The 26,325-nt window shown below is 31.6% G+C and overlaps 1 protein-coding gene and 1 long non-coding RNA gene across 2 annotated transcripts in view; both read right to left on the bottom strand.

Annotated features, from left to right (window-relative positions):
- The window catches only part of LanA (laminin subunit alpha), a 167,504-nt gene that overhangs the window by 88,547 nt on the left and 52,632 nt on the right, over positions 1–26,325 (bottom strand). Inside the window, 12 exon segments of the mRNA XM_067285291.1 lie at positions 707–836; positions 3,664–3,865; positions 5,335–5,497; positions 7,851–8,018; positions 8,828–9,633; positions 10,717–10,754; positions 12,562–12,732; positions 15,227–15,673; positions 16,103–16,324; positions 16,611–16,762; positions 18,557–18,680; positions 21,466–21,722. Coding sequence (XP_067141392.1) covers positions 707–836; positions 3,664–3,865; positions 5,335–5,497; positions 7,851–8,018; positions 8,828–9,633; positions 10,717–10,754; positions 12,562–12,732; positions 15,227–15,673; positions 16,103–16,324; positions 16,611–16,762; positions 18,557–18,680; positions 21,466–21,722 — 2,880 coding nt within the window.
- Positions 17,464–17,974, bottom strand: LOC136987600 (uncharacterized). The gene is made up of 2 exons (XR_010882629.1): positions 17,581–17,974; positions 17,464–17,537 (listed from the first exon to the last, which is right to left on the bottom strand). It is a non-coding gene; the product is annotated as an uncharacterized lncRNA (long non-coding RNA).

Below are 26,325 nucleotides of genomic sequence, written 5' to 3' on the forward strand. Positions count from 1 at the left end.
GCCGGGACTGTATAAAAGGTCAGGATCCACGTGTAACAGGACTTTTTGGCTGTTGGTTGCGGTGTGTTAGCCACGTGTAGACAGAAGACCGAGGCGCCGAGTGAGAGAAGTAGGAGAGAGGAAAGAAGACGAGATCAAAAAGAAATCCGTTTGCATCCAACCGATTTCAACGTAACAGTGGAGAAGAAAGATAGCCAAGAGACCAACGACTGATAGAGGACTCATCCAAACAGATTAGTGTCTTTATTTGTTTCCTGTATGCGGTGTAAAATTGTCGCGAGTTATTTTAGTTTGTAAGTTTCCCTTGTCTCTTTGTTACGCGCTATCCGTTGCCCCATTTTTTGTTTCCTTTATTTTGTCGTGAACTTCCCCGATAATCCGAGAAAGGTGAGCGTATGTTATTATCGATATTGTATTAAAACAGTACTAAATTAAATGCCGAATATTTGTTAAGCCGACGACTTGTTCATCGTTTTTTTTTTTTTGTCTATCCCTGTAGACATTACTCTACAGGGGAATATAACAATATAGATAAACATTTTTTAAACTATGCTTTTAACCATAATTTATGTTTTTCAGCTAATAAATCAGTTTTATATTTAATAGTGCACCTATTTTGCACACACACAAAATACACTGAAGACATTTGTCATAAAATAAAATGAAAGTTAAGAATTATGATAAAGATATTAAATTTTTGGTATACCTGAAGCATCTGGTGTTATATAAAAATTATTTTGGCCACAGTTAGTAATAAACTTTCCAGCTTTATCTTGAGGAAGAGGATGAAGCAAACTCTCATCATATTGAGAACTTGGAATAGCTAAAACATAATCCTATAAAAAAAATTATAATTAAATAAAATTAACTATTAATTATAATAAATTTGAACATCAGTTAATATAAATTATATACAATAAATTATATTGTGAAAACACCTCTACATGATAGAATTTTCTACATTATTATGTATTATGTGTTTTTCTTAATAAGAAATATGATGATTTTTAAAAAATCAAATATTTGAATCTTTGAAAATCATCTTATTTCTAAAAACAGAACATTTAACATATTTTTTTGTGCATTATTTCATTCTGATATATGAGAAATTATAATTTTTAACATTTCTATAAGTATATAATCAAATCTAAAATATATCCACATTATGCTTTTCATTCATTCTTGAATTGTAAACATACTTTAGTCTTTTGTCTAAGTAAAGACCAATACAAAGAAATATTACAATATAAAATGTACAGTACATAACAGAATTCTTTTTAGATATTTGATTGATTGTATGGAAGAATCAGAATGAAGTATGCTGTTGTGACCTATCAAAACAATTACTTTTTCCTCTTTCTCATTCTAGAAGTCTCTTTTTTTTTTTTTTTTTAGTTTATGTATGTATCTACTAGAGTGCTCCCCTTGGCATAATAAGTTACTACCGATGTAGCCGAGAGATAATTTCCAGTTCTCACTAGTATATAATGATCAAATATGTGCCAAAAAAATTACTTTTTGTACCATCAAATACAGATTTTGGTGTTAATGGTGAAAACACTGTGATGCAGAGTTTGATACATTGATAACACTATTGAAAAAAAATCCAGCAAGAGTTAAAATTGTGTGTGGCACCTTCTGTTATAAAATTTTTTAATTAAACTTTTTATATTATTGATTATTATAAAATGGCAAAAAGGTTCATTTTGACAGTAGAGCTGAGTTTTATAAAAAAAAACTGTAAATGCTAATTACAAATAAAAATCTTCATTAAGTCTGACCTCACTCAAGATATGACACATGATCTCTCTTTATATCCCAAATCCCTTGACCTTTAACCACCAAAATTTAAAAAACATAAATCTCTCTAATAAACTAACCTGCAAAATTTCAGAAATTTTTAATAAAGACACAAGAGTTATTAAGCTTCAAAGTGGATGAAAAAATTTGTGCTCCACATACACACATGCAAACACCCATACATAAAGAAAATATCCCCAACTTGTTTTTTTTTTTTGCATTCCTCGATGTTTCAATGTCCTTCGAGTCCAAAAATGTAAAAATCTCAAAGGGTTATTTTTTGACTGATCACCCATACATTCTTTCTGTTTTATATAACAGCTAGAAAAGTGAAAAGTAAAGTTCAAAAAGTCAGCAAGGGCTCTTGTACAACATTTCCAGCACTCAAAATTTATAAAGTTGTGTGTGGTGCAATCTGTTATGAGATCTTATTAAAAAAATCATTTTTATATTTTTAATTATTGTAATAAAGGCAAAAGGCTTATTTTTGGAGTAGGAGTGAGTTTTCAGAGAAATTGTAAATGTTAATAATAAGTAAAACTTTCATTAAGTCTAATCCTAATTGAGATATCATATATGACCTTCCTCTAGCTTCTCTTCCCCTTGACCTTTAATTATCTAAACTTAAGAGCATCAATACCCCATATATAGAAATAATCCTGCCAGGTTTCAAAATATTTGGTTCATCCAGTTCTGATTTACAATGCAAAATAGCTGTGCATATGCAAATGAATAAACATGTGTGTACATATGAACACAGAATTTTAAGGGATATTTCACATTTTGAAGCTTTTCAAATATCAAAACACATGAAAGAAGTCAAAATTTGACTGATTGCCGTACTTTCATTCTATTATAGTCTATAACAGCCAGGATAGTAAAAGGAAATAAGACTAAACAGACAATTGAAAAAAATGACTTAACAATGAAAATTTCAGGTTGATTATCTTCATCACAGGAAAGAGCATCTTTCTGTTAAGCAGTTCATTTGCTTTTAACAGAAAGATAATTCTTTCTTTTATTCTTTCCTCCATTCCCAAAAGATCATTCTAGACATGTTCTTGTCAGCATATTCTCAATTTTGTTTATATTTCTATTGTGTTAAATTAAATTATTTGTAAAATTGATTTTTGAGTAGAAATAAACACACTGAAATAAATAAAGCTCAACTTTGGCATTGTTCTTTTACACTAATATCAGCTAATTAAGTTAAAAGTTACAGATATAAGTTATTGAGAACTAATAATGGAAAATGTTTTCAAATCACTATACTGTAATTTGAATTGTTTGTGTTGCATTAAATAATGTGTTTGTGTGGGTTTTGTTTTAAAATCATATGACTGAGTAATTTGGTATCAAAGCAGTACATAGAAATTTTGTAATTATCTACACCCAATTATCTGAGTGACACGATAACTTCAAAATGCTTAACAGGGATCTTTTCAACAGTGCAGTTGATCTATTATTTATTATTAAAACTTTAAAATCTCCAATAAATAAAATCAGAAATCATATTTATCTTAAAATATTTTATCTAGTGAATATAATTTATTGATTAAAATATTTTATAGAACAAATATGGGCAATTTGCAGTCCTTCATAACTTTTCCTTTATCCCTTATACTATCAAGACCTTAAGTGTATTTCTATCATAATTTACAATCGTAATTTACAATAAGTTCATCTGTCCAGTGAACAAGAGTCTTAAGACTATAAATGACAACATCAAATCAGCCTCACATGCCCTTAAACTATGGAAAAGCTGCCCATTCTAAAAGAAAAGCATTTCCAATTACAGAAGTTTACGAAAAGAAATTACATTTTTTTAAAAATATTACTTAATTAAGATGAAATTGTACTTACCACCCATACACTCTTGTGATTTGGTTCTTTCAAAGTCAGTACAAAATTCTTTAATATTTGGAAAGACACATCACTTGTAATTTTTTCTTTCACCACGGCTCGACAGCCAGAGCTGTCCGGACAGTGTTTAATGGGAAGAACTGCTTCATAAAATTGTCCGTTTTGAATTATCACATCCATTTCGAAACTTGGATGGTCTCGGCTGCATTAAAGTATATAATTTTGTAATTTAGTTATTTAATTAGTAACAACTAAATTATTAACTTAGTTAATAATTTAGTAAATAAATTATTAAATAATATATATCAATACAAAAAATGCCTGATAATTTCTCTACCATTTAATTTGTCATCATATAATTCATTATTTTAATGTCCTTTTACAATATTTTATTTTTCATCTTAAAAAAATGGCACCTTTCTTTCAGCAAGAAATTCATAAGCAAAATTCAAATTAAGTTTTAAAAATCTCTAAATATGATCAAAATGATCTCTTGTGATCAAATGAAAGGCAAATTTGTAAGTAGTAGTGCAAGAACTTTGACAACTCTAAGTCAATGATGCAATAGGTACAACTGACCCAGTCAATGTCATCAGTCTGACCCATAGCATTGGTAAACTTTTATGCACTACTTTTCATGAGTACTTTGTCTGGTACATTATTTTTTTTTGTATTATACATAATGGATCATACTTTTATTAATTATATTATCTGACAACTTGAACTTAAAAAAAAAATTCAACTTTTAACTCAGAAACTATCAAAATTCAGTAAAGTCTAGAATTATGTTACACTGTGATAGCCGGCAGCGAATGATATACAATGATTGACAAACACACTTTGTTAATTTACAAAAAAAAAACTATATCTTTATTCGCTTAGCTACAAGGTTCGTTTATACAAGATCCCAACGTGTAAGCGGTGGTATTACAAGGTCCAGAATATGTATATAAAACGATTAATATTACTAAGGGTCCTAACCTATCTTAAAACTACTTACATACTATGAGAATGGAAGAAAGAGAGAATATAGATACAGAAAAGGATGAAGGTGGAAATACCCGGGATTTTTGCTATGATGGCTTCGTGATGCTGAGCGGGGTTACTGATGCCTCTTATCCTTAGTTTCGGTAGACTCCTCTCGTTCACTTGGACGATAATCCACTCAGAATTTGTCCAGCAAGATTGTCAGTTCGTCAGGAAGTCCCCTATCCACTATAACACTAGGTCTTCTCCGTCTCGACCTCACTCGTCGAGCTTCGATCTCTGACCTCTCTAGTTCCAACACACAACACGTGCTCCCCGACCTTTCTCGTCGAGAGCCCAGATCCTTCCCCTTTCTTTCTTCTTTTTCTCTCCTCTCTCTGATTTTTTTATTACTTTGTTTTTCTAACAAAGTTGTTTTTCATCAGAGGCATCACTCCCCTCGGATGGTAAAGTAATTAGACAGTAAAGTGATTAAGAAGGAGTCTTTGTCAACAGGAAAGGGAGAGAAACAAAGAAAATCTAAAATCTAAATAATATATATAAATTTATAAAATACAAAATATACATTCATATGGCTAACGGCCACATACGTCCCCCCTTTTTAAGGATCAACACCGTAATGTAATTTTCGGTAGTTTATCCTGTTACCACGTAAATTGTATTTATGGTGGGGTTTATTATCACTCCTGGTTTGGTTGATCATCGTCCGGGATGCCTCTTTCATCACTACCTATAAACTGGGAGTCCAGTCTGGTATCGCGATTCGCTTGGTGTCTCCACGTTCTGATATATTCACCTTGATCTTCCTCCTCCAAATCCTCCATTCCCTCGTATGCTTGTTTCTTTCCTTGACCATGTGTTCTCGTTTTTACTACGTCTCTAAATATTGGGGAGAAACATGGTTTTAACCGGTCGACGTGCACTATCCATTTTTTACTTGCTTTGTTGTCCCAAGCTCCACTGTAACAGGTCCTAATACCCGCGTTATCCGGTAAGGGCCCAAGTATTTGGGGGAGAACTTCCCTGAACCTCGCCTCCTTACCTTACGCAACAACATACACGTTGACCTTCTTTCCATTCACTGTTCCGCCTACCCTCATTTATCGCGACCTCTTTTTCTTATAATTTCGTCTCCTCCCCAAGTCATATGCTGTTTCACGCAATATCTTTAAATTTCTCTTATACTCCAGGTTTTGATCGTACTCTTGCCGATCTTTCTGATTTTTCTCGGGAAATGATTCTGGAAACCGAGGATCGAAACCGTATAACAAGAAAGCTGGAGACTCTCCTGTCGCTGAATGAGTTGCGTTATTATACGCGAAGAGGGCGCACGTGACAAACTTATTCCCAATTACGGTTGTTCCCTCCTGATATCTTAGTCGATTATGTTACATATTGTCTTATTGAATCTTTCACAAACAGAGTTTGCACATGGTCGGTAAGTCGTGGTCACATTATGTTTGATTACAAGATCATTACATGCCTCCTGGAACAAACTAGAGGTGAAGTTAGCACCGCGGTCGGAGATAAATACTTTTGGGCACCCATACCTACACACAAATTTATCAAATATTATATTAGTCACAGTTTGAGCAGATTTGCTGGGTATCGGGAAGGCCTCAGTGTATCTGGTGTAAATATCGATAAGGGTTAGGATGTATCTGTTCCCTTCTGGGGACGTTTGAAATGGGTTTATAATATCAATTGCAACTTTTTGAAAAGGATACCCAGCGGTCTCAGTCTCTTGGAACGGTGCACGACATCTATGCAAGTTATGTATCTGGCAAGTCTTACATCTTTTAAGAACACGTTCAACTCTTTCTTTAAGGTTCTTAATATGGTAATACCTATCCACTAAACTACAAGTTTTCTCAGTGTTGAGGTGTCCTGACAATGGTTAACTATGAAAGTATCATATTACCTTGTCTGTTATGTCATCACTTACGCATACTTGAGTTTAATTTCGTAGCCCCATCCTATCTGGTTTAACATGGACGACGACATCGCCCTTTAACCTAAACTCAGGCTGGATTCCACCGACTACATCTTGTCTATTATCCCTCTGGTCCTGGTGATTTTCCTGTATTTCTCTCAAGAATCTATCTCTATTTTGAGATGCAACGATTTCATGCCATAACCCCTGATCTGTCATAATATTATTGCATACCTTATTCCAAGTCTTACCCTCACTTCCATCTAAGTTAGGGCATGACAATGTGTCAGCTATTTGGTTTCGCTCCTCTTTTACATGGTTTATTTCGATATTATAGTCAGTTATTTCCATCGATCACCTCATAAGTCTTTTGTTATGATTCCTCATGTTGTTCATAAATATTAGGAGTTTGTGGTTTGTGTAAACTTTGATTGGATACCCTAGGACTGTTGACTTGTAATGATGTAGAGATAGGATTATAGCCAAACACTCCTTTTTGACAGTAGAATATCTTTCTCTGCCCCATTAAATTTTTGGCTAAAATACCCAACTGGGCAGAACTGGCCATTTTCGATTTGCCCAAGCACCGCACCAACGCATTTATCAGATGCGTCTGTGTATAGGTGAAACGATGACTCAAAATTGGGATGCCTTAGGAAAGGGGGTCTGGATAATATATTCTTAAACTCCTCGAAACTTTTCTGACAGTCTTTATCCCATAAGAACTTTCTATATTTCTTTGTCAGATTAGTCATTGGTAAGGCCAAATCGGAAAATTTCGGTATAAAACATCGAAAAAACCTTATCATACCTAAGAAACTTCGTACCCCTTTTATACTGCATGGTGGCTTCATTTCACGGATCGCTCTCACGTTCTCTTAGTCTGGGAGTATACCCTCTTGATTTATGATATGCCCTAAATATTTTACTTCACCAACAATAAACATACTTTTATTGGGGTGCAACTTTAAATTGTGTTTATCTAGGATACTTATTACATCATCCAATAAGACAATGTGTTCGTTTAAGGATTTAGAAAACAGGACAATATTGTCCTGGAACACACAGCAATTTATGCCTATGAATCTAGCTAATAATTTCGACATCACTGTCTGAAAATAACGTTTGCTATTTTTCGCACCCTGGGGAAGCCGGCATATCTGGTACTTCCCCCAAGGCGTGGAAAATGCGTATACATGCCTTACCGACACATCGAGATTGATCTGAAAATACCCTGATTTCAGGTCCAAGACAGAAAAAAACTTACTCTCGTGGAATCCACTTAGTATCTCGTCCACACGAGAGATGGGGAACTCTTGCGGCTCGGTCAAATCGTTAACGCGCCTGAGATCTAAAGTCATCCTAATTTCCCCATCCTCCTTCTCCACAATGTGAATTGGAGAATTCCACGCGGAGAAACTCTCCTCAATTATCCCTGCTTTCAGGTATGAATTAGTTAATTCTTTGAGTTTAGGCAAATGACATTCCGGGATCCTATACTGCCGTGTACTTACAGGTCTAGATTGGTCTATTACCGGTCGATGTGATTCCCCAATCATACCGGTTAGATCTTCGATGGACCCCGCGAAAACACCTCGGATGTTTCTTAAACTCTTCGTAAACGCGTTTTTTTGTTACTTGGACCCAGGTCATCCATTTCCTTGATTGTAATCGGGACGGTGTTGAAACAATCATCATACGACTCCTCGCGTTGGCTACACATTATAGTGTTTTCTTTTCACCGACATTCTTACCTCATCAAAAATTTTATAAATTTCATATAAAGTATCCATCCCTAATATACCTTTGTAACATATATGTTCCGGGAAACTCATGCAAGCAACAGTCACACTGCATGATTGTCTTTTATAAGTAATTTTAGCCCTTAAGGTCCTCTCACATTCAGTGATTATCCCACTTATACATCTAATACCCATGTTTTTCCCATTTACAGTAGCATCCATTATGTTCCTTTTTGGCATGTTACTCAAAGCCCTCGCGTTCAATATAGTTTTCTCCGCACCAGTATCGATTAAAAAGGAGAATTTTATACCTTCGACCTCGCCCTCGATAAGGGGGAGTCCTTCTTGTGATTGAAATATTGTCCCAGCCAGTTCAATACTTAACTTAGGGGCACAATGCTGGCCTCCAGGGCGCCCCTTTTCTAGTTTAAACGGGCCCCTTTTTGTTTTGGACACATGCGAGCAACATGTCCCATGTCACCACAAGCATAACACCTCCTACCCGTCGCATCTCTCCCGCTCCCTTTATTACTAAGTAACCTATCTATTGCATCAGTTAATGTTTCAACCTTCTTCTCCAATTCTTTAATCCTTTCCTCATCCTTACCTCTTTGGGCTCCCCCTTCTTCGTGTCTCCCATTCATAATACTTACCCTTTCCTCAGTTACAACATTAACCCCCCGACGATCAAAACGACTGCCGCACTCTATTTCTATTGCTTCCTCAGCCTCGGCCACATCGAAGGCCTCCTCCAACGTCTTCGGGGCCCTTCTCATCACGTTAATTTTGATACTACCTCTCAATCCTCTCACAAATCGTTCTTTAATTACATCATCACGCAATAGATTCATCTTATCATTACCTATGGCTGCCCTAGCTAATAATGACTTTATTCTGATTGAAAAGTCTATGACCGACTCGTTAACCCCTTGCCTCATGCTCAATAGCTGATCAATGACGTCCTTATCAGCATTCTCCCTCTTTCTAAAGCATTTTATTAAATCACGCTTAATGTCTCCATATGATTCGGGATGCTGTTCCAAGAGGCATAGGAATGTGGCCAATGGCTCTCCCTTTAATCTCGATTGCAGCACAGCTAATTTTACGTCGTCACTCCATCCTGCTAATCTGGCGACGTTTTCTACAGTCTGGAAAAACTGTTTTACATCTACGCTATCACTCGGAGACCCGGAAAACATAGGGATCATCCCCAGAAATCCAGTTACAACTAGTGGGTAGTTGGAGTTGGCTCCGTCACTGAAATTCGAGCTTCCCACTGGATTACTAGTAGCCATAATGATATATATACTAATATTACAATATCCCGTAACTTAATAAACAATAAATAACAGAACACAGAATTTACAATTGATCACCCGCTCTACACTTTTACTGTTGGGATCCTGTCGCGGACGCCAATTGTGATAGCCGGCAGCGAATGATATACAATGATTGACAAACACACTTTGTTAATTTACAAAAAAAAAACTATATCTTTATTCGCTTAGCTACAAGGTTCGTTTATACAAGATCCCAACGTGTAAGCGGTGGTATTACAAGGTCCAGAATATGTAATATAAAACGATTAATACTACTAAGGGTCCTAACCTATCTTAAAACTACTTACATACTATGAGAATGGAAGAAAGAGAGAATATAGATACAGAAAAGGATGAAGGTGGAAATACCCGGGATTTTTGATATGATGGCTTCGTGATGCTGAGCGGGGTTACTGATGCCTCTTATCCTTAGTTTCGGTAGACTCCTCTCGTTCACTTGGACGATAATCCATTCAGAATTTGTCCAGCAAGATTGTCAGTTCGTCAGGAAGTCCCCTATCCACTATAACACTAGGTCTTCTCCGTCTCGACCTCACTCGTCGAGCTTCGATCTCTGACCTCTCTAGTTCCAACACACAACACGTGCTCCCCGACCTTTCTCGTCGAGAGCCCAGATCCTTCCCCTTTCTTTCTTCTTTTTCTCTCCTCTCTCTGATTTTTTTATTACTTTGTTTTTCTAACAAAGTTGTTTTTCATCAGAGGCATCACTCCCCTCGGATGGTAAAGCTTTTATGCACTACTTTTCATGAGTACTTTGTCTGGTACATTATTTTTTTTTGTATTATACATAATGGATCATACTTTTATTAATTATATTATCTGACAACTTGAACTTAAAAAAAAAATTCAACTTTTAACTCAGAAACTATCAAAATTCAGTAAAGTCTAGAATTATGTTACACATCTTCCATTTGTCAGAATAGAAACTGTTCCTTGATAAAATCCATTCTTTATAATTATTAGGAAAACATAAAAATTACCATATTTTGTGGCATAAAAGATGCATCCCTTTTCAGCACAGAATATTTCGAAAAAATACTTAATGATTTACCTGTAATCTATTGAAAGCCATTTGGGAAATTCACTAGCCTATGAGAGATTGAAACTTCACATATAATTTTGAGCCATTTCTGGATAAAAGTTGTATTTCATATGCCATAAAATATGATATTTAAATTTTTTACATATTAAAATTAGATGTATTATCAAGAACATTTCATCAAAATTAGTGAGAAAGATTAAAACTTTTACCAGAAGAATTTACAAAATATTAGCATAAACAGATTTTACCAGTGTAAATATTTATGTAATTATGTCTAGTTATAATTAATTTAAAATAATAATAAATAATAATTTAATCTACTTATTTTATTTAAGAACTATTAAATTATAAAGCAAAAGTCAATGCAAAGTTATTCAAGTTATTCATGTAAACATTAAAATGTAAAACTAGAAATCACTCAAAATGTCAGATGTTCTAATTTCAAAAATAAGCTGAAGTTCTTTTAATTATTCCCCCAATTATCTAAAAAGTCAATTAAAATCATACCAATTACTTGTAAATAATGCTTAATTTTCTCTTATGTACACATTTTAATTATATTTAATTTAAATATTCACTCGAAAAACTAATTTTCCAGAGGTGGATCATCATATTTAATTTTTAGTCAGCACGATTGTATCAAACGTAGCAATATATTGCATAGCATAGTTGAACGTTTTGATTAGCAATAAAAACATAAAACATATCAGATTCTTTGTCACTTCATAGTATTTGTGAGATTTTTCAAGTTTAAAAATTGACTTTTTATTACTGTAAATTAAAGCATTTAAGTAGTTTTTTTATTTGTAAGGTTAAATAAAAAATAAAATTACTTTTACTAAATTTAAGAATGATAAATAAAGTATTTACATAAATTTTAGAAGTTTAGAATAATATAAATACTCAAAGAAAATTTAATACGGGTACTCCTCACTTTACGACCTATCTGCTTAATGACCACTCGCACTTACGACCAATCGAGCTTCGACCTGCAATTCGAGGAATCCCCTTTCTCGGCTCGAGTGTCGGTCAGTGGCGAATGGTGACATGCACACTAAGCGTACTATAATGGGCTTGCTATCCGCTTTTTCAGTCAGTTTCATTCCAACAAATGATAATATGTACATATGCATGTCTTTTTATGAATAAATTTGAAGTTTGTTGCATAATTTGTATAATTTTATAACGATCCTATATTCCCGGCGCAAGCTCCTCGCTTATCGACCAATTCGCTTAACGACGTAGTCGTCGGAACGGAACTCGGTCCTAGAGTGAGGAGTACCTGTATAAACATTACTTTTAATCTACAAACCATACTTCTTGTTATTTGGAACCATGTCTATATTCTTTCCATACTTTTTATAAAACGCAATGGAGTGTTAATGAAGACACAATACTATTCAACATTCTATGTTCAGGAAGTATCAGAGTAAAAAATTGAATAAAGGATGTTGACTTAGTCTAGTGATTTCAATTAAAACTCAATTTTGTTTTCTAAAAAGTATATAAAGCATATTTCTCTTATATAAACAGTGAAAATGTATTTAAAAATGATTTGTTCAAAATATCTTGTTCAAGCTCATTAATGATTTGATATCCTGAAAGTAAAAATAATTTTTTTTATATTTTATCTGTTTGTTATATTTGTTGTCAAAAAGATGACGAACATAATAAAGCCAAATCTAAACAATTTTATTTTTTAAGAGTAATTAGTTATGTTTAAAGCTACATAACAAAAGGATCTATAAGTATTTTAAATCAAATTAGTTTAAATAATCAGTAATCAATTTGTTAGTAAATATATTTTATCATTTTGTTACCTCTAAATTTAAACTGTAAACTTTATTAATTTACCTGATAATAATGAACAACTAATACGTATTTTCCAGTATCCGGCACTGATCCTTGAATGTCGACCATGGCGTCGGAATAATTTAAATAGATTAATTTGGCATCTTTATCAAAGATTGTAACTGGCAGATCAGAAGCTATTCGTTCTTCATTAAATCCACTTTCAAACTCTATCTGAAATATTTAAATAGAACATGTTAAAATTCTTATATTATTAAATTTTGTGAGCTTATTAATGTTTGAAAATTATTTATTTAAAATTATTTGTTACTTTGTGGAAAACTTATGTCATACATCAGGATTTTATCTATACATTATAAATAAATAGTAAATTAATTTAATTGTATGTATTTTAGATGAATACAAAGTAAGTTAATATCTCACATATATCTAGATTTAATTTGCTGATTTATATTATTAGACTGTAAAAAGTTATTTATTAAAATAAAAGAAAATTTTAAGTATGATTAGCAATAAATGTATAATAAACTATATAGTAAGAAAGTAATTAAGAATTAAAAAGTTAATTGATGTATATGAAAAGATATATTTAGATAAATGATAAGATAAATTATTATTATTTACTAAAAGATGCAAAATAAAATTAATGAGAATGAATTGTAGAAACATTACAGATTTACTAAAAATTTTAAAAAATTGATCAAGTTATGCTTGTCATTGAATACTTTAAGAAAAATCATGACGAATAGCTGTTGCTTTTGAAATATCAGTTATAATTCATCTAAAAAGTCATTTCTTCATAGCAAGTTTCATTTCTTTAAGATGAAATGATATTCCAGCAAAATATCTTCAACATAGAAAGAGTTAGAAATTATTACAAGAGTAGGAATGTATGATAATTATGAATAGTTTGAATGCATTATCATGAAGAAAAGCTGTTAAGATGATAAGAGCATTTCCTTCAGTTAACAGAACCCTGCAACTAGGGATTGCAATTGCTGGATCCCTCATCCAGCAATCCAGCTTGATCCAGCGCATTCTTCAACCTGCTGGATCCAGTGCTGTGGATCCACAAATACTCAATTAACTTTCTAAATAATGGTGCAAAAGTCTATGTTGTTGGCCTTGCCGCTTTGCTAGTGCACTATCACTTGGCAGCGAGAGTGATGTTGCCGTTCAGTGCGACACGTGCTACACCCCCTCTCTAAACCGCACCTCCCGCTCTTTTACCTCTGCTGATGTAATTGCCAGTTGACTTTCTGCTCTCGCTAAATAAAGTGTCTTGTGCTAAATAAAATAAGTAACTCCTCTCCTAGTCCTGGTGCATAATTCTAATTTACGGTCAGTTGTGACGTCAATGAATCACGTGACAGAACGATTTATGATTATTTGATGACCCTGAAACCAACTAGCATAGAGGCAGAAAGGGCCTTCTCTGCAGCGCAGTATATATGCAGTTCATTAAGAAGGAGGTTGGGAGACAACACCATCAATACCATTTGTTTCTTGAGATCCTACTTCCAGAAAAGTCAAAAAAGTAACAGAAGTGATTGATTTAATTTTATTTAATCCTTTAAAATACTTTTTTTAAGACAAGACTAATATTTTAAAACTTCTACTCTAATTTTATTAAGTAAAAGTTTTTAACTTTTATTCTATAAGTGGTTAGTGGGTTAGGCTAGGCAATTTTATTGTGAAAATTAGTGAGAAATTGAGACTACCTAGTTAGTTAAATAGTTAATTAAATTAATGAGTATCAGATATAATGATGATATAAATGTATGTGATTCTTGATTGTGATAATAATAACTAACTCCTAGACTACTACTAATTACTTACTCACTACTTTACTAACACTAATAATTAAATTACTTATAAATAACTACAGACTGATATGTAGAGCCTATATAAGAAAACTGGTAAGATTGATAGCCACTTAGCCACTGATTATCTGTCCTTACATTATTATAATATATTAATATAAATTAATTAGTAGAATTACCTTTGCTATTATTTAACTTAAAGATTATATTATAATTATAATCTAACTAAACATAGATTAGATAGATAGATAGATAGATAACACTTTATTGCACCAAAAATACATCCGTGCTGGATCCAGCTGGAATGATGTTGGTCCAGCAAAAATCCAGCTGGATTGAAAACACTGCTGGATTGCAATCCCTACCTGCATCCAAGACTATCAAAAAACCAAATACCTAATTAAATGTTTATATGAGATATCTTGAACTAGCTAACATCCTGAACAGTCAACTCTTGATTTTTATTATATGCATATCTTATGAACATAAATCAGTGGAATGCAGTTACATACTAGTGTATAGAATATAAGTGCATTCCTAAATATACATTACTACTGTAGTAAAATTAAATAATATATTTAATATATATAATTAAACTATAATTAAATATATTTAATTATACTTGTTCTATTTGTGATAACTGACAAATCAGCTTTGTAAATTTATTTTTTGATACACCTTCAAGTAAGCATTAATATATGCTAAACATTTAAAACAATACATCTGTTTATTCTATAGTAGTTCTTAATACTAATTTGTGTCATTTTCTGTCATCATTATGTAAAAGATTTATTAAATGTATAATTTAATAAAAATAACAAAATGAAGAATTTATTGTTTTTAAATATATTAAATTAATAATATGGAAATGAAGAATATCTTACTTTTGTGGCATCTGGAACTGGAGGAAATTTTATTTCTAAGCATTTACCATCCTTCTTAATGCATTGAGATTGAGGAACAATAAAATCGGAATGCCACATATCGTACGGTATTGCGGCAATACTATCTATAATCACATTGGAATTATTGCCAATAGTTAATTGCAGATTAAGGGAATTAGAGTCGACGTCAAATATGGCAATCTGTCCGTCAGCCTGCATTACAACTTCCCTACAAAGGAAAGAATAGGTGCATTCGTACAAAACTGCAATTCCTTTATCCATTTTATTTGTCGTCGACAATTCGACCATGACGTTTGCAGTTTCGACATTTTCTGGAGTATAATACATAATAACAAATACATATTCTCCCGGTTTGCTTACACGCATATCCATATGGAGAGATGTTTGATCACTATTTAACCATGCCATTTCTTCTGTTTCGAGCTCCTATAAATAATATATGAAAATGTAATTGTCAAAAATAAAATTTAATCCATAAAATATTTAATTTTAAAAAAATATTGCTATTTAACTCTACTTTGTAAAATAGTCACTTTATGAAACATTTTAATTTAAGAATATATATTGTATAGTTTCAATAGAAAGTAACAAACAGGTAAATAAAAAATTAAATTGAACTTTAAGCAAAATAAATAAATAAAAATAAATTAAAATGGCTAATTAGTGAATCTAGTGAAATTTTATATTATATTTCATTTTTTGACATAAAGTCAAGTGCAAAGAGAATTAGAACTACATCTAATTCTTTATTACTTTTCAGTAAATTTGTAACAAATTATTTTACTTTAATATATTTAAGATAAATTAATTATTAATATAACTATGCTTGAAAAATGTATCAAATTTAGCCATTACTTCTATAACATATTCATCTTGATATAACTGGGTGCGAATTCTTTGATCATCGAATGCAACGTAACCCGCTTCTCCTCTCACAACGGATGATTCTTCGGGTATTAATGGATATCTAAAATGTCTGCAAGATTTGTTCTCTTGATCGAGCTCACACGGAACATTTATAGCCTCTTGTAATAATGTAGCTTCGTAATATGCTTGAGGTAGAAGAACCATATAATCCTGTTAAAACAAATTTTAAATATTGATATAAATATTTAAAATATTTTCAGAATTTATATTAATAGATACAAAACAGAGAAATGGTTTTTTTTAATTTTATAGTTTAATCTGATTTTCTGATGTAAAATTTCTAATTAAAATATAAATAATAGTTGATAATCTTTAAAATCATCATCTAATATCATCACCATATTCCAAACAGTTGCATCTATTTTTTTACAGAAAAATTAAGTTATCTACAACAGATAAAATGGTATTTATATATCCAATAATATAATAAACATACCAAAAATAAAGGATTTTCCACTCTAATGGAAACTGTCCATCGACCGGGATTAAGAACGAAAGGGGCTGCCGTCAATCCCTGTTTTCCAGCAACTCTCATTAATCTCGGTTGGGTAGTTGCTTCAAATACCATATCACTACTCTGTTGAATATCTAAAATAAATAAAACATATATTAATAAATCAGAATTCTGAAAGTTATTGGGTGTATCTGTCTGGATTAAAATTTTTGTGTATTTATTAAATCATTTGAATTTTTCATTATTCATAAAACATATAAAAGTTTCTTTATCTTTTAAAATTGAACTAATAATGTTTATAAAATATAATCTAAATGAAAAACATTAAATATTTCACCACAATTAAAATAAATAATTGATCAACATCTAAACTACTGTATATAGCTACACAAATTAGACTGAATGAATTTTCTAATAGATAATTGATATATATGTTACTGTGAATGACCGATATCTGGTGAATGTCAGCATTCACACAGTCGTTTCGTGTATGTACGAAATATTTGCTAAATATCATTATTTCTCACTTACACCGGCAAATGTTGACACTCAGCATGCACTGATGGTGAATGTTGACTAAAAATATTTTTATTACGTTAAGACAAAAATGCAACTTTTTAATATGTCAAAATAGGAGAAAGCTTAAGTAACAGCACATGTAAATAAACTGTTGAACCTAAAACGAACAGTACATTCTAAATCATTAAAAAAAATAATACAATAATAAACTTACACATAAATTATGTGATTAACATTATACAATCTTATTTATTGCAACAACTTAAACTGTTATGGACTTTGAATTGCACAAGAATCTCTTGCTTTTACAACTGCATTTATTCACGGAACACTTCTTTTTGCAATGACAGCATGTATAGCCTTGCCCTCCACTTTTCGAATTAGCTGCAGCTGCTTCTCTCAGTGATATTTCTTGAGAAGAAATCTCATCTACGGAAAGTAACTTTTCTTTACAAATTACGAACTGATTACGGGTATAAAGCTGACAAACCGATCCCACCTCATGGGATCAAAAGAACAAAAATGCCATCCAGTGACAAAGTGGGTGGTGTCCACCAAACCGTTGCTGGGAAAAGAGGTATGACCTTATCCTACCTCTGGCTACCCACAAAGGATTTGGTGACAGACTGTCACCTCTCTGTCAACATCGGCTTCTCAGGTGTCGTTTTGACTTCCACCAAAGCTTATCTGTGCTTGTCGACATACACCGGCGATTGTTCGAATGTATAATAATATAACCAAATATTCGGTCTTTCACCGATGTATTTTGTATGTGTCAACAGTCACCAGAGAATATCGACATTGTCTAATTTCGGTCTTTCACAGTAACATATTATATATATATAAAATGCTCTTTATTATTTTAATATAAATCTCCTTTTTCTAAACTGCAGAAATTGTAATTATTTTTATATTTAAATTTTTAATCCTTTAAAAAAAGCCACATCTATCATTGAATATGAAAAGTAATAAAAAAGAAATTTCATTTAATGCAACAGTTCTTGCAATTGTTCTGATATTTTTAAAATTAAATCTTAACTTTTCATCTCTTTAATTTTTCACTTAAAATTAAACAAAATCACAAATTGAAACAAAAGAAATTTATTGTGCATTTGAAGAATCAAAACAAAAGGAATTAAACAGAGTGAATTTTATAGTGAATAAAAGTATACAAACAAATGTAACATAAAATATGCCTTTAAAAATAAGAGAAATTTTCTGTAACAAATCCTTCATCTCCTACTAATTCAATATAACTGCATAAATCAAAATGATTCGTTTTGTTTCATACAGTTTTGATTTCAAGTACTCAAACTATAAAATAAGAATTATTACATCTATATCACTTTTGTGTACATTGTTCAAATTACAGTTTATTTATATTAATCTAGAGAAACATATAAACTTACCCGAAAAGCCTTCAGGCGTAAATGTAATGGTACCCATAACATTTTCTCCACCAAAATTCAAATAATGGAAAATAATTTGATATAAGCTTGATTTTTCAACATATATATCCAATAAAATCTCTCTCTAAACACGCAGAAAAAAAAATTACAAATAAGTAAAATATTTTTAAACCTGAATGAAATTAATTTGTTTAATAACACAATAATATATTTTATGTATTAAAGCTTAATCATCTACAAAATAAAATACCTAATCATTATGTGTTATTGGAAGGAATCCATTCCAGAAGCTTGAAAATTTTGAAAAAGAAAAAGTTATTTGTTAGCTTAGAAATCAAATTAGAAATTACAAATACTCTATTTAATATAAAAAGTATGAATTGTATCACTTTAAAGTCTGATGGGACACTGAATAAAGATAAACATTTGCAGAGAACTAGTTACTGGTAATTAAAAAATTCTAAATATTAGAAGTACCAAAGGTTTGAGGTCAAATATGATGAGATTAGAATGAAATTTTGAATAAATTTAAAATTTTATGCATATGATACTCACTATTAAATTCATGATATATAAGACATAATATAATATATAAATAAATATAGGGACTGATTATTTTGAAAAGGGTGTAAGTTCATTTTTGGAAACAATTGAGAAATCACATAATTTATGTATAATTTAGTGTGACATTTTCATTTATAAACAATTTACACTTAATATTTTAAAATAACCACTATGTATTTTTGTGTTTCAGTTTTTCCCTTGACCTTCATTTTTGTTCGTGGTACCCATTTTTCCATTTTTTCTTTGCTCTGTTCTGGCTACCTGTGAAAGATAAAGAATCGAGAGAGCATGCATCAAAGGACATTTTTCGAATGAAGGGACAATAATGTATTGATTTGGTAAGGAGTAGTGTGAGAGGACCCAGGATCAGGAAAAAGGTTAATGAGAGAGCAATTTGTCTCCATCCAAACAAGGACATTTTAACATCAATATAGAAAAGAAGATCGATGGGAGATTCGCCCAAACATATTAGTTTTCTTTTTTCATTGTTTATACACAGTAGAAAAAGTGTGGTGAGTAGGTTTATTTTTATTTGTGTTACATGCCACTCAATTTGTGTCATGTGCCATGAAAGCCCCCTGAAGGGAGAGGAGGAAAGAGGGGAATGTAAAAAACACATGAAATATTATATTGTTATTAGTTGCGCACTGTAGATTGTCAATTGCATGATAGTTCGTGTCCTATGTACATATTGTGATCTGCCAATGTAAAAGGATTAAAAGCCCCAGTATATTTGTCAAGCCAACTTGTTCGTTTTTTTTTTTTTTTTTTTTGTCTAGTTCTGCAAACTTCATTCTAAAGGACACTCTACAATTGTATGCTTTAGCTAATTGAAAATTTGTCAGTAAATGTCATTGCATAATCATTGATTATGAAAATGGTGTAAGTCCATTTTCCACAGTCTAATTACGCACTTAGAGGCTGCCCATAAATTACGTCCACATTTTTCTTGAAATTTTTACTCTCCCTCCCCTATTGTCCCAGTTTGTCCAAGTTTTCATAACCCCTCCCCCTTCGAATGTTCATAAAACTCGACCCCTCTTAAAACTTTTATCATTTTATGAATGATAGATACCATAAGTAGAATTGAAACATAAAAGAAGTTTTGAAATAAATATAATAAACTGTATAAAATTTAATGAAATAAGCAAATGTCTGCTGATGCTCAACCACTCCCCTTGTCCCGACTTAGTCCAACTTGTTATAATTCTCTCTCCCCCCTTCCATTGTGGACATCATTTATTGACAACTTCTTATGAGAGGAGTAAAACTATAAATTTTACCAACAAAAGCACAATTTGATGGAATGGAAATGGAACGAAAAAAATCCACAGTTCCTTCTACAGTTCAATAATTATAAAACTGGTGTAAGTCCATTTACGACCCAAAAATATATTGGTTAAGTTAAATTCACATAGAAGTCATTTATGTAATGAACTTACATATTTCTAAATTCATAGAAACATTAGTCAAACTTAGTACACTTTATTTATATTTTTGAAGTGACTAAAATGAAAACCTTTAAATATCTTGAAAAAAGAATAAATGGACTTATACCACTTTCAAAATAAACAGTCCATATAATATATAATCTAAACCAAAATGGTCATGGAAAATTTGACAACAAAAGTTCTACATACATATTTATGTGAAGCAATGTTTTTTGGAATTAATGATTACAAAATAAAAATATCAGTCAATTCTGAAAAGCATTGAAGATGCCTTGCATCCCACAGTATCAAATATTTAGTCAAGATTTAATTCTTTATGTAAAAATAAACAAGTTCATCCATATCATTATTATGCAAATTTCCTTTTGTCTTTAATAAATGGTAATAAATAGTAAAACAATACATATAACATAAGGATGGTTTTGGAATAAACTATTTTATGATTTATTATATCCATATTTTACATTTATATTATTATACATCTCTATACCAAGTGCTAAGTAAAATTTTCTCTGGTAAAAGGGTGTTTCAAATGGAGAAAGTTTGAGCAGCTCTATTCTAAACTGAAATTATAACAATACTATGATAAAGAAATCTGTGAGATAAAGAGTTTAAACATGTCATTGAGTCTTTCATAACATTTTAAAACATAACAAGGTTAGGTAACATCTATTAAACAAAATGTTAATCAAATAGTCAGAAAAGTAATGATCAGAAATGTTTAAAAATAAATAAAAATATGAAGAATTAACAATATAATTTTAAATAAAAAATTAATACTATTCAAATCAAAACTGTTAAAGTAATATAAAAATAACTTTACAAGAAAAATAAAACACTCTCAGACTTTTTATTTTAAAGATTTGGATTTTGTATTATTCTCAAATTACTAACCTGAATTTCAGAAAATATCGCATAACCTCTCCAAGAATAGCCAGGGAAAATATTTTCGTCGAATCCAAATCTAACTTGAGTATTAGCTGGAGTACGTCCGTCTTCAATTTCGAACTGATGTTGATACAGGGTCGGAAAATAATGAGTCTGGAGTGCCTTATCGCACTGTCGACCGTTGATGCGCGGTCTGCACGCGCACTGTCCAGAATTTTTATCACAGTTATTATTTACAGAGCCACCGATATTACAACCACAATCTACAAAATTTACATAAAAAGTTTATTTTATTAAATATTAATTATATTTTTCATAAAATTGAATATATATTATCATACAGCATGATCTTGTTTTACTAAAGCTCACTTGCTACTAGTCAAATTGTCTTTGTGAATAAAACTATTTATTTGTCTAAAGAAACCATGCATGCATGCATGCCACATTGCAAAAAGGCCTCCCAAAGTTTTTCATTAGTCTCAAAGTGATGTATACTAACAGCAATTCAAATGTCCAAGCGACAATGCACACTTTAAAGAAAATGAGAAGACAATGCTTACGGAAAATGACATTTTTCGTAAGCTGAGCATTGTCTTATAATTCATATTGTTACAATGAGATCATTTTATTTAATCAGTGCTTTGTTAGTAAATACTGAAAATATAGATAGTTATCTATAATGTTTATTGTTAAGTTGCAGACCTGCCAATGTCGAGGCAATTCGAATTGGTAACCATTTAAGTGAAACAAGTCTAGTGCTTGTTATGTCTACCAACATGACATCATTTTGCCACAAGCAACAAGTGCTACAGTAGGCCTAAAATGTAGGCTTACTCTAGTGCTTCTAAACACAAAAATTTACATTTTTCTGAGTGCATCTGAGTAGACCTAAATTATAAATAAATTGCAGTTAAAGAATGTAGCACAGAAAATTTCCAATCTTAACATTTCATGCTTTGGCAAAAATTTAAAATGCTTTCCCTAATGATGATAACTTCAAAAAATAATTAAACTTTTTGTTATTTGAAAATTCTCAAAATTTAGTCAAATCAATCTGTTTTCAAAAGAGAATTATTATTTTTTACTCACAATTTTTGATCTGAGAACTAAAATGTTCTCAGATCAAATTCATGTCGTCGTTTCTAAAAATATTTCTGACTTCACTCAACTATTCTTCACCCTGTTTTTAAGTTTTCGATACAGTTTATCGCTTAAGTTTAATTAAGTGATAAACTGAACTATATAAAGAAGTTATTTCAACTAATTTTTTTCAAGTTTTATTATAACATTGTAGCTTTTTGCCACATTTTATTTTTGTTTGTCCTATTATTCTTGAAATCTTTCTCTGTTCTTTCCACCTTTGAAAACTTTCTTACCTTCTTAATTCTTCATTCTTGTAGGTGAGGGACACTTCCTAGAAATTTCCAACAATGAGTACAAGGTTACCTGAGGGCATATGTGGTGAAGGAAGGTTACTTTTTGAGCGGTGCTTGAGAAGAGAAGAACTTGAGAGGAGAAAGACATTGCGGTGTCTGGTGCCAGAGAGACGGATAAGACTAACCGAAAGTGGAAAATTTGGAATACCTGGACCAGAGAGTGTTAGAGCTGGCATTTCAGTTCAATGAGTCAGAACAAGCAATTATTTCTTTTGAATAAACTAGACAAAAAAAGGAAATCCTTCTAGAATCGAGGGAGAGAAAGATATGTGGCGCCTGTCGGCAATGTACCGATTTGGACCCATAGAGGGTGCAGGAAAAAAGAGAAAAGCAAACTTTGAACTGGAAAATCACTCTTGGACAAATAGCTACCAAGAATGGAATTTGAACGAGCAGCCAACACAAACAAAAACAAACCAGACCTTTGATCGATATCAAACTGTAAAAACATTGTACATACATTGTACATTGCTGTATATACTTGTAAGTAAAAAATATAAAAAATCCAACTGGACATTTTCTCATCAGCATCGAATCATTCCCATTTGGTGACTGAACATCAAAGATAGAAGACAGTATCATATGTTTATAAAGCTCACACGTGGCCTTCACAGTAACCAAACGACCTGGGTATTGTTCCTTCCTTATTCTGTCCTTTTTGCTACTTCTCCCCCATACTTTCTACTTCCTTTTAGTTGTATATTAGTGTTAAGGAATATTTTTGTAATTACTATTGTTGGTATTCTTCTATTTGTTTTAGTTGCAAAAATGTCTATTGTCTACCAATGACTAGATTTAGAGTGACTAAAAAAAAAATCCATAACACCTCAAGCCATTTTTTGTACCTTATTATCATGCAAATTAAATTCTTTTCTTCTATCCAGTTTATGTTGTTTTTAATTTTGGTGTTTGCCCTTCATCAGTCTACTAAACACTTTTTCTAAAATCTAAAAACATTAATTTTGATCATAATATTATTCATAAAAGTTTTAATCAATTACATATGCATGTAAATATGAGCATAATTTAATATTAAAAAACAAACAATAATAAGATTTTTCTTCAGTTTTGAAATCTGTATTGAAACAGATGAATCTGCTAAAGTGGAAAAATATTTATATCTTAACTTTTTAAAAATATATGCAATATTTATGAAAATAATACCATACAACTTAAGTTCAACAATGCCATTTCAGAATATACAAGTAGAAGAATAAATCAAGGAGTAAGACAAGGATGTCCATTGTCGCCAACACTTTTTAACATCTATATAGATGACATAATACATCAATGGCAGGAAGAATATACATTAGGAATTCAGCTTCCAAACAACATAAAATTTAATACCATGCTATTTGCTGATGATCAGGTGGTTATTACTAACTCTGAAGATAATTTACAAAAAAGGTTTATTTACCTTAAATAAAATTTCAAAAGAATACGGCATGAAAATTTCAACTGTTAAAACCAAAGTAATGGCATTTAGAGACACAGAGCCAATACACAGCAAAATTGTAATTGATAATACAACTTTAGAGCAAGTTAATAATTTCCTTTAGCTAGGATGCAATATTTCCTATGAAACTGAGAATGACATAAATAATAAGCTCACAAAATTTCTACAAATATTAGGAATAATAAATAATACTCTAAAACCACACTGCGTACAAAAACACTCCAGACTGAAATTATATAAAACTATGGCTGTTCCATCTCTCCTGCATGGTAGTGAAATCTGGGTTCTAAAGAAGAAAGATATCAAAAGATTACAGGCAGCTGAAATGAGGTTTATGCGCCAAACTGCTGGATATACGCTCCTGGATCATTGTCAAAATGAGGATATTTTGGAGGAACTCCACAGGGGACCATTAATTGAAAAACTCTCCACATATAGAGAAAAATGGCTTCGACATGTATCTCGAATGTCGCCGGTAGGATACCTCGTGCAGTTTTACAGTATCAACCACGAGAATGACGACAACCAGGACGTCCACAAAAACGGCTCCTAGATCCTGTCTAGCTGAAACCGAAACGGGTCAACATTGCCTAAATTCGTGAATGGTGTATGATGATGATGAACTTTTTAAGACTAAATATTAAATAAAAAAATTTGCTGCTCCATGGAAACAGTGCAGCATGGCCATAGAATGTACATGCAATCTCATCATGCACTTATAATTTTCTTTAACAGCAAACATTGCTCTAACATGAACATTTTAATTAACAAATTTCACAAAATTATGAAATTAAGCCCAATATAACGTACCAAATTTAAACTATTGTAATGTAATTTGAGATATAATAAATTAATGGGTTATATTTTATTGGTAAATGATGTCATCTGAAAACAAAATTATAAATGATACTTTCAAGAATTTTATAATTATAAGAAATGGCAAAAATAATTATTAGTAAACATTATAACTGCAAAATTATTATAAATTTTGTAGTTCTACTTTTTTCTCATAACAGTATAGTTTAATGGGGCTTTTATGTCAATAAAATATTGAATTCTCTTCTTTATATTTGACATATTTTGATAATTTTTGCACTAAAGTTTTATGAATTTGACTAACATTTTTCAGTATTAATTAAATCAAATTTCTAAAAGCTTCTTCCTAGCAGTGGGTACCTTGATATTTTTGTAGATTGCAAATGACTAGATTAATCCACATGTTACTGAGTCTGACTCTTAACTCAAGAAACTATTGCGGCCATATGCCATATTTTGTATATATTTTATTTTTAGTTTAGTCTAACTTCCTTTCTTTATTCTTTGTTTCATTGTTCTATCCCTTCTAGAATGTTCTTTCTTAACCCTTTCCCCGGGTGCTGGTGACCAAATCCGTAAAACAAAAGAAAAGAAGAAGCCCTGAGGGCGAGGTTGGGGGAGCAATGGACACTTTTTGACTGGACATCCGTGGGAATGGATGTGGAAAGGTCATGCTTAGGGTCATGTATTAGCAGCAACTGGAGATGTGAAGAAGCCCATATGAGTTCCAAAAGCAAATCTGACAAAGTGCCATAAAGAAACTCACAGAAGATAACCCATGGAAAAATTGCAGAAAGGATAAAATAGAGATCATCTGTTTTCCCCCAAGAAACAAGGATCAGGATTGGCATCACACCCAAGACTACTGTGTACCCACTTTCCTATAGACTTATCTCTTAAATCTTTCTACATATATCACTTCCCTTCTTCATTAGCATTTAGTTAGTTTTAGGTCTTTAGGAATAATCGTTTTTTTTTGTTATCACTGTCACGAAGATATTGGTACATATTCTTTGTCGCAAACCTATTATTAATCATAGTTTTTTCATCACATTTTGTTACAGGTATAATCTGTATTAATATAAAATTTTGGACTGAGGAGAGCGGGAATCCTAAAGAAACTTGTTCATCACGCGAAGTAAAGATGTTGTTTGTATA

The sequence above is a fragment of the Centruroides vittatus genome, unplaced genomic scaffold, assembly GCF_030686945.1.
Source record: "Centruroides vittatus isolate TY-2023 unplaced genomic scaffold, ASM3068694v2 scaffold_2520, whole genome shotgun sequence".
Lineage (NCBI taxonomy): Eukaryota > Metazoa > Arthropoda > Arachnida > Scorpiones > Buthidae > Centruroides > Centruroides vittatus.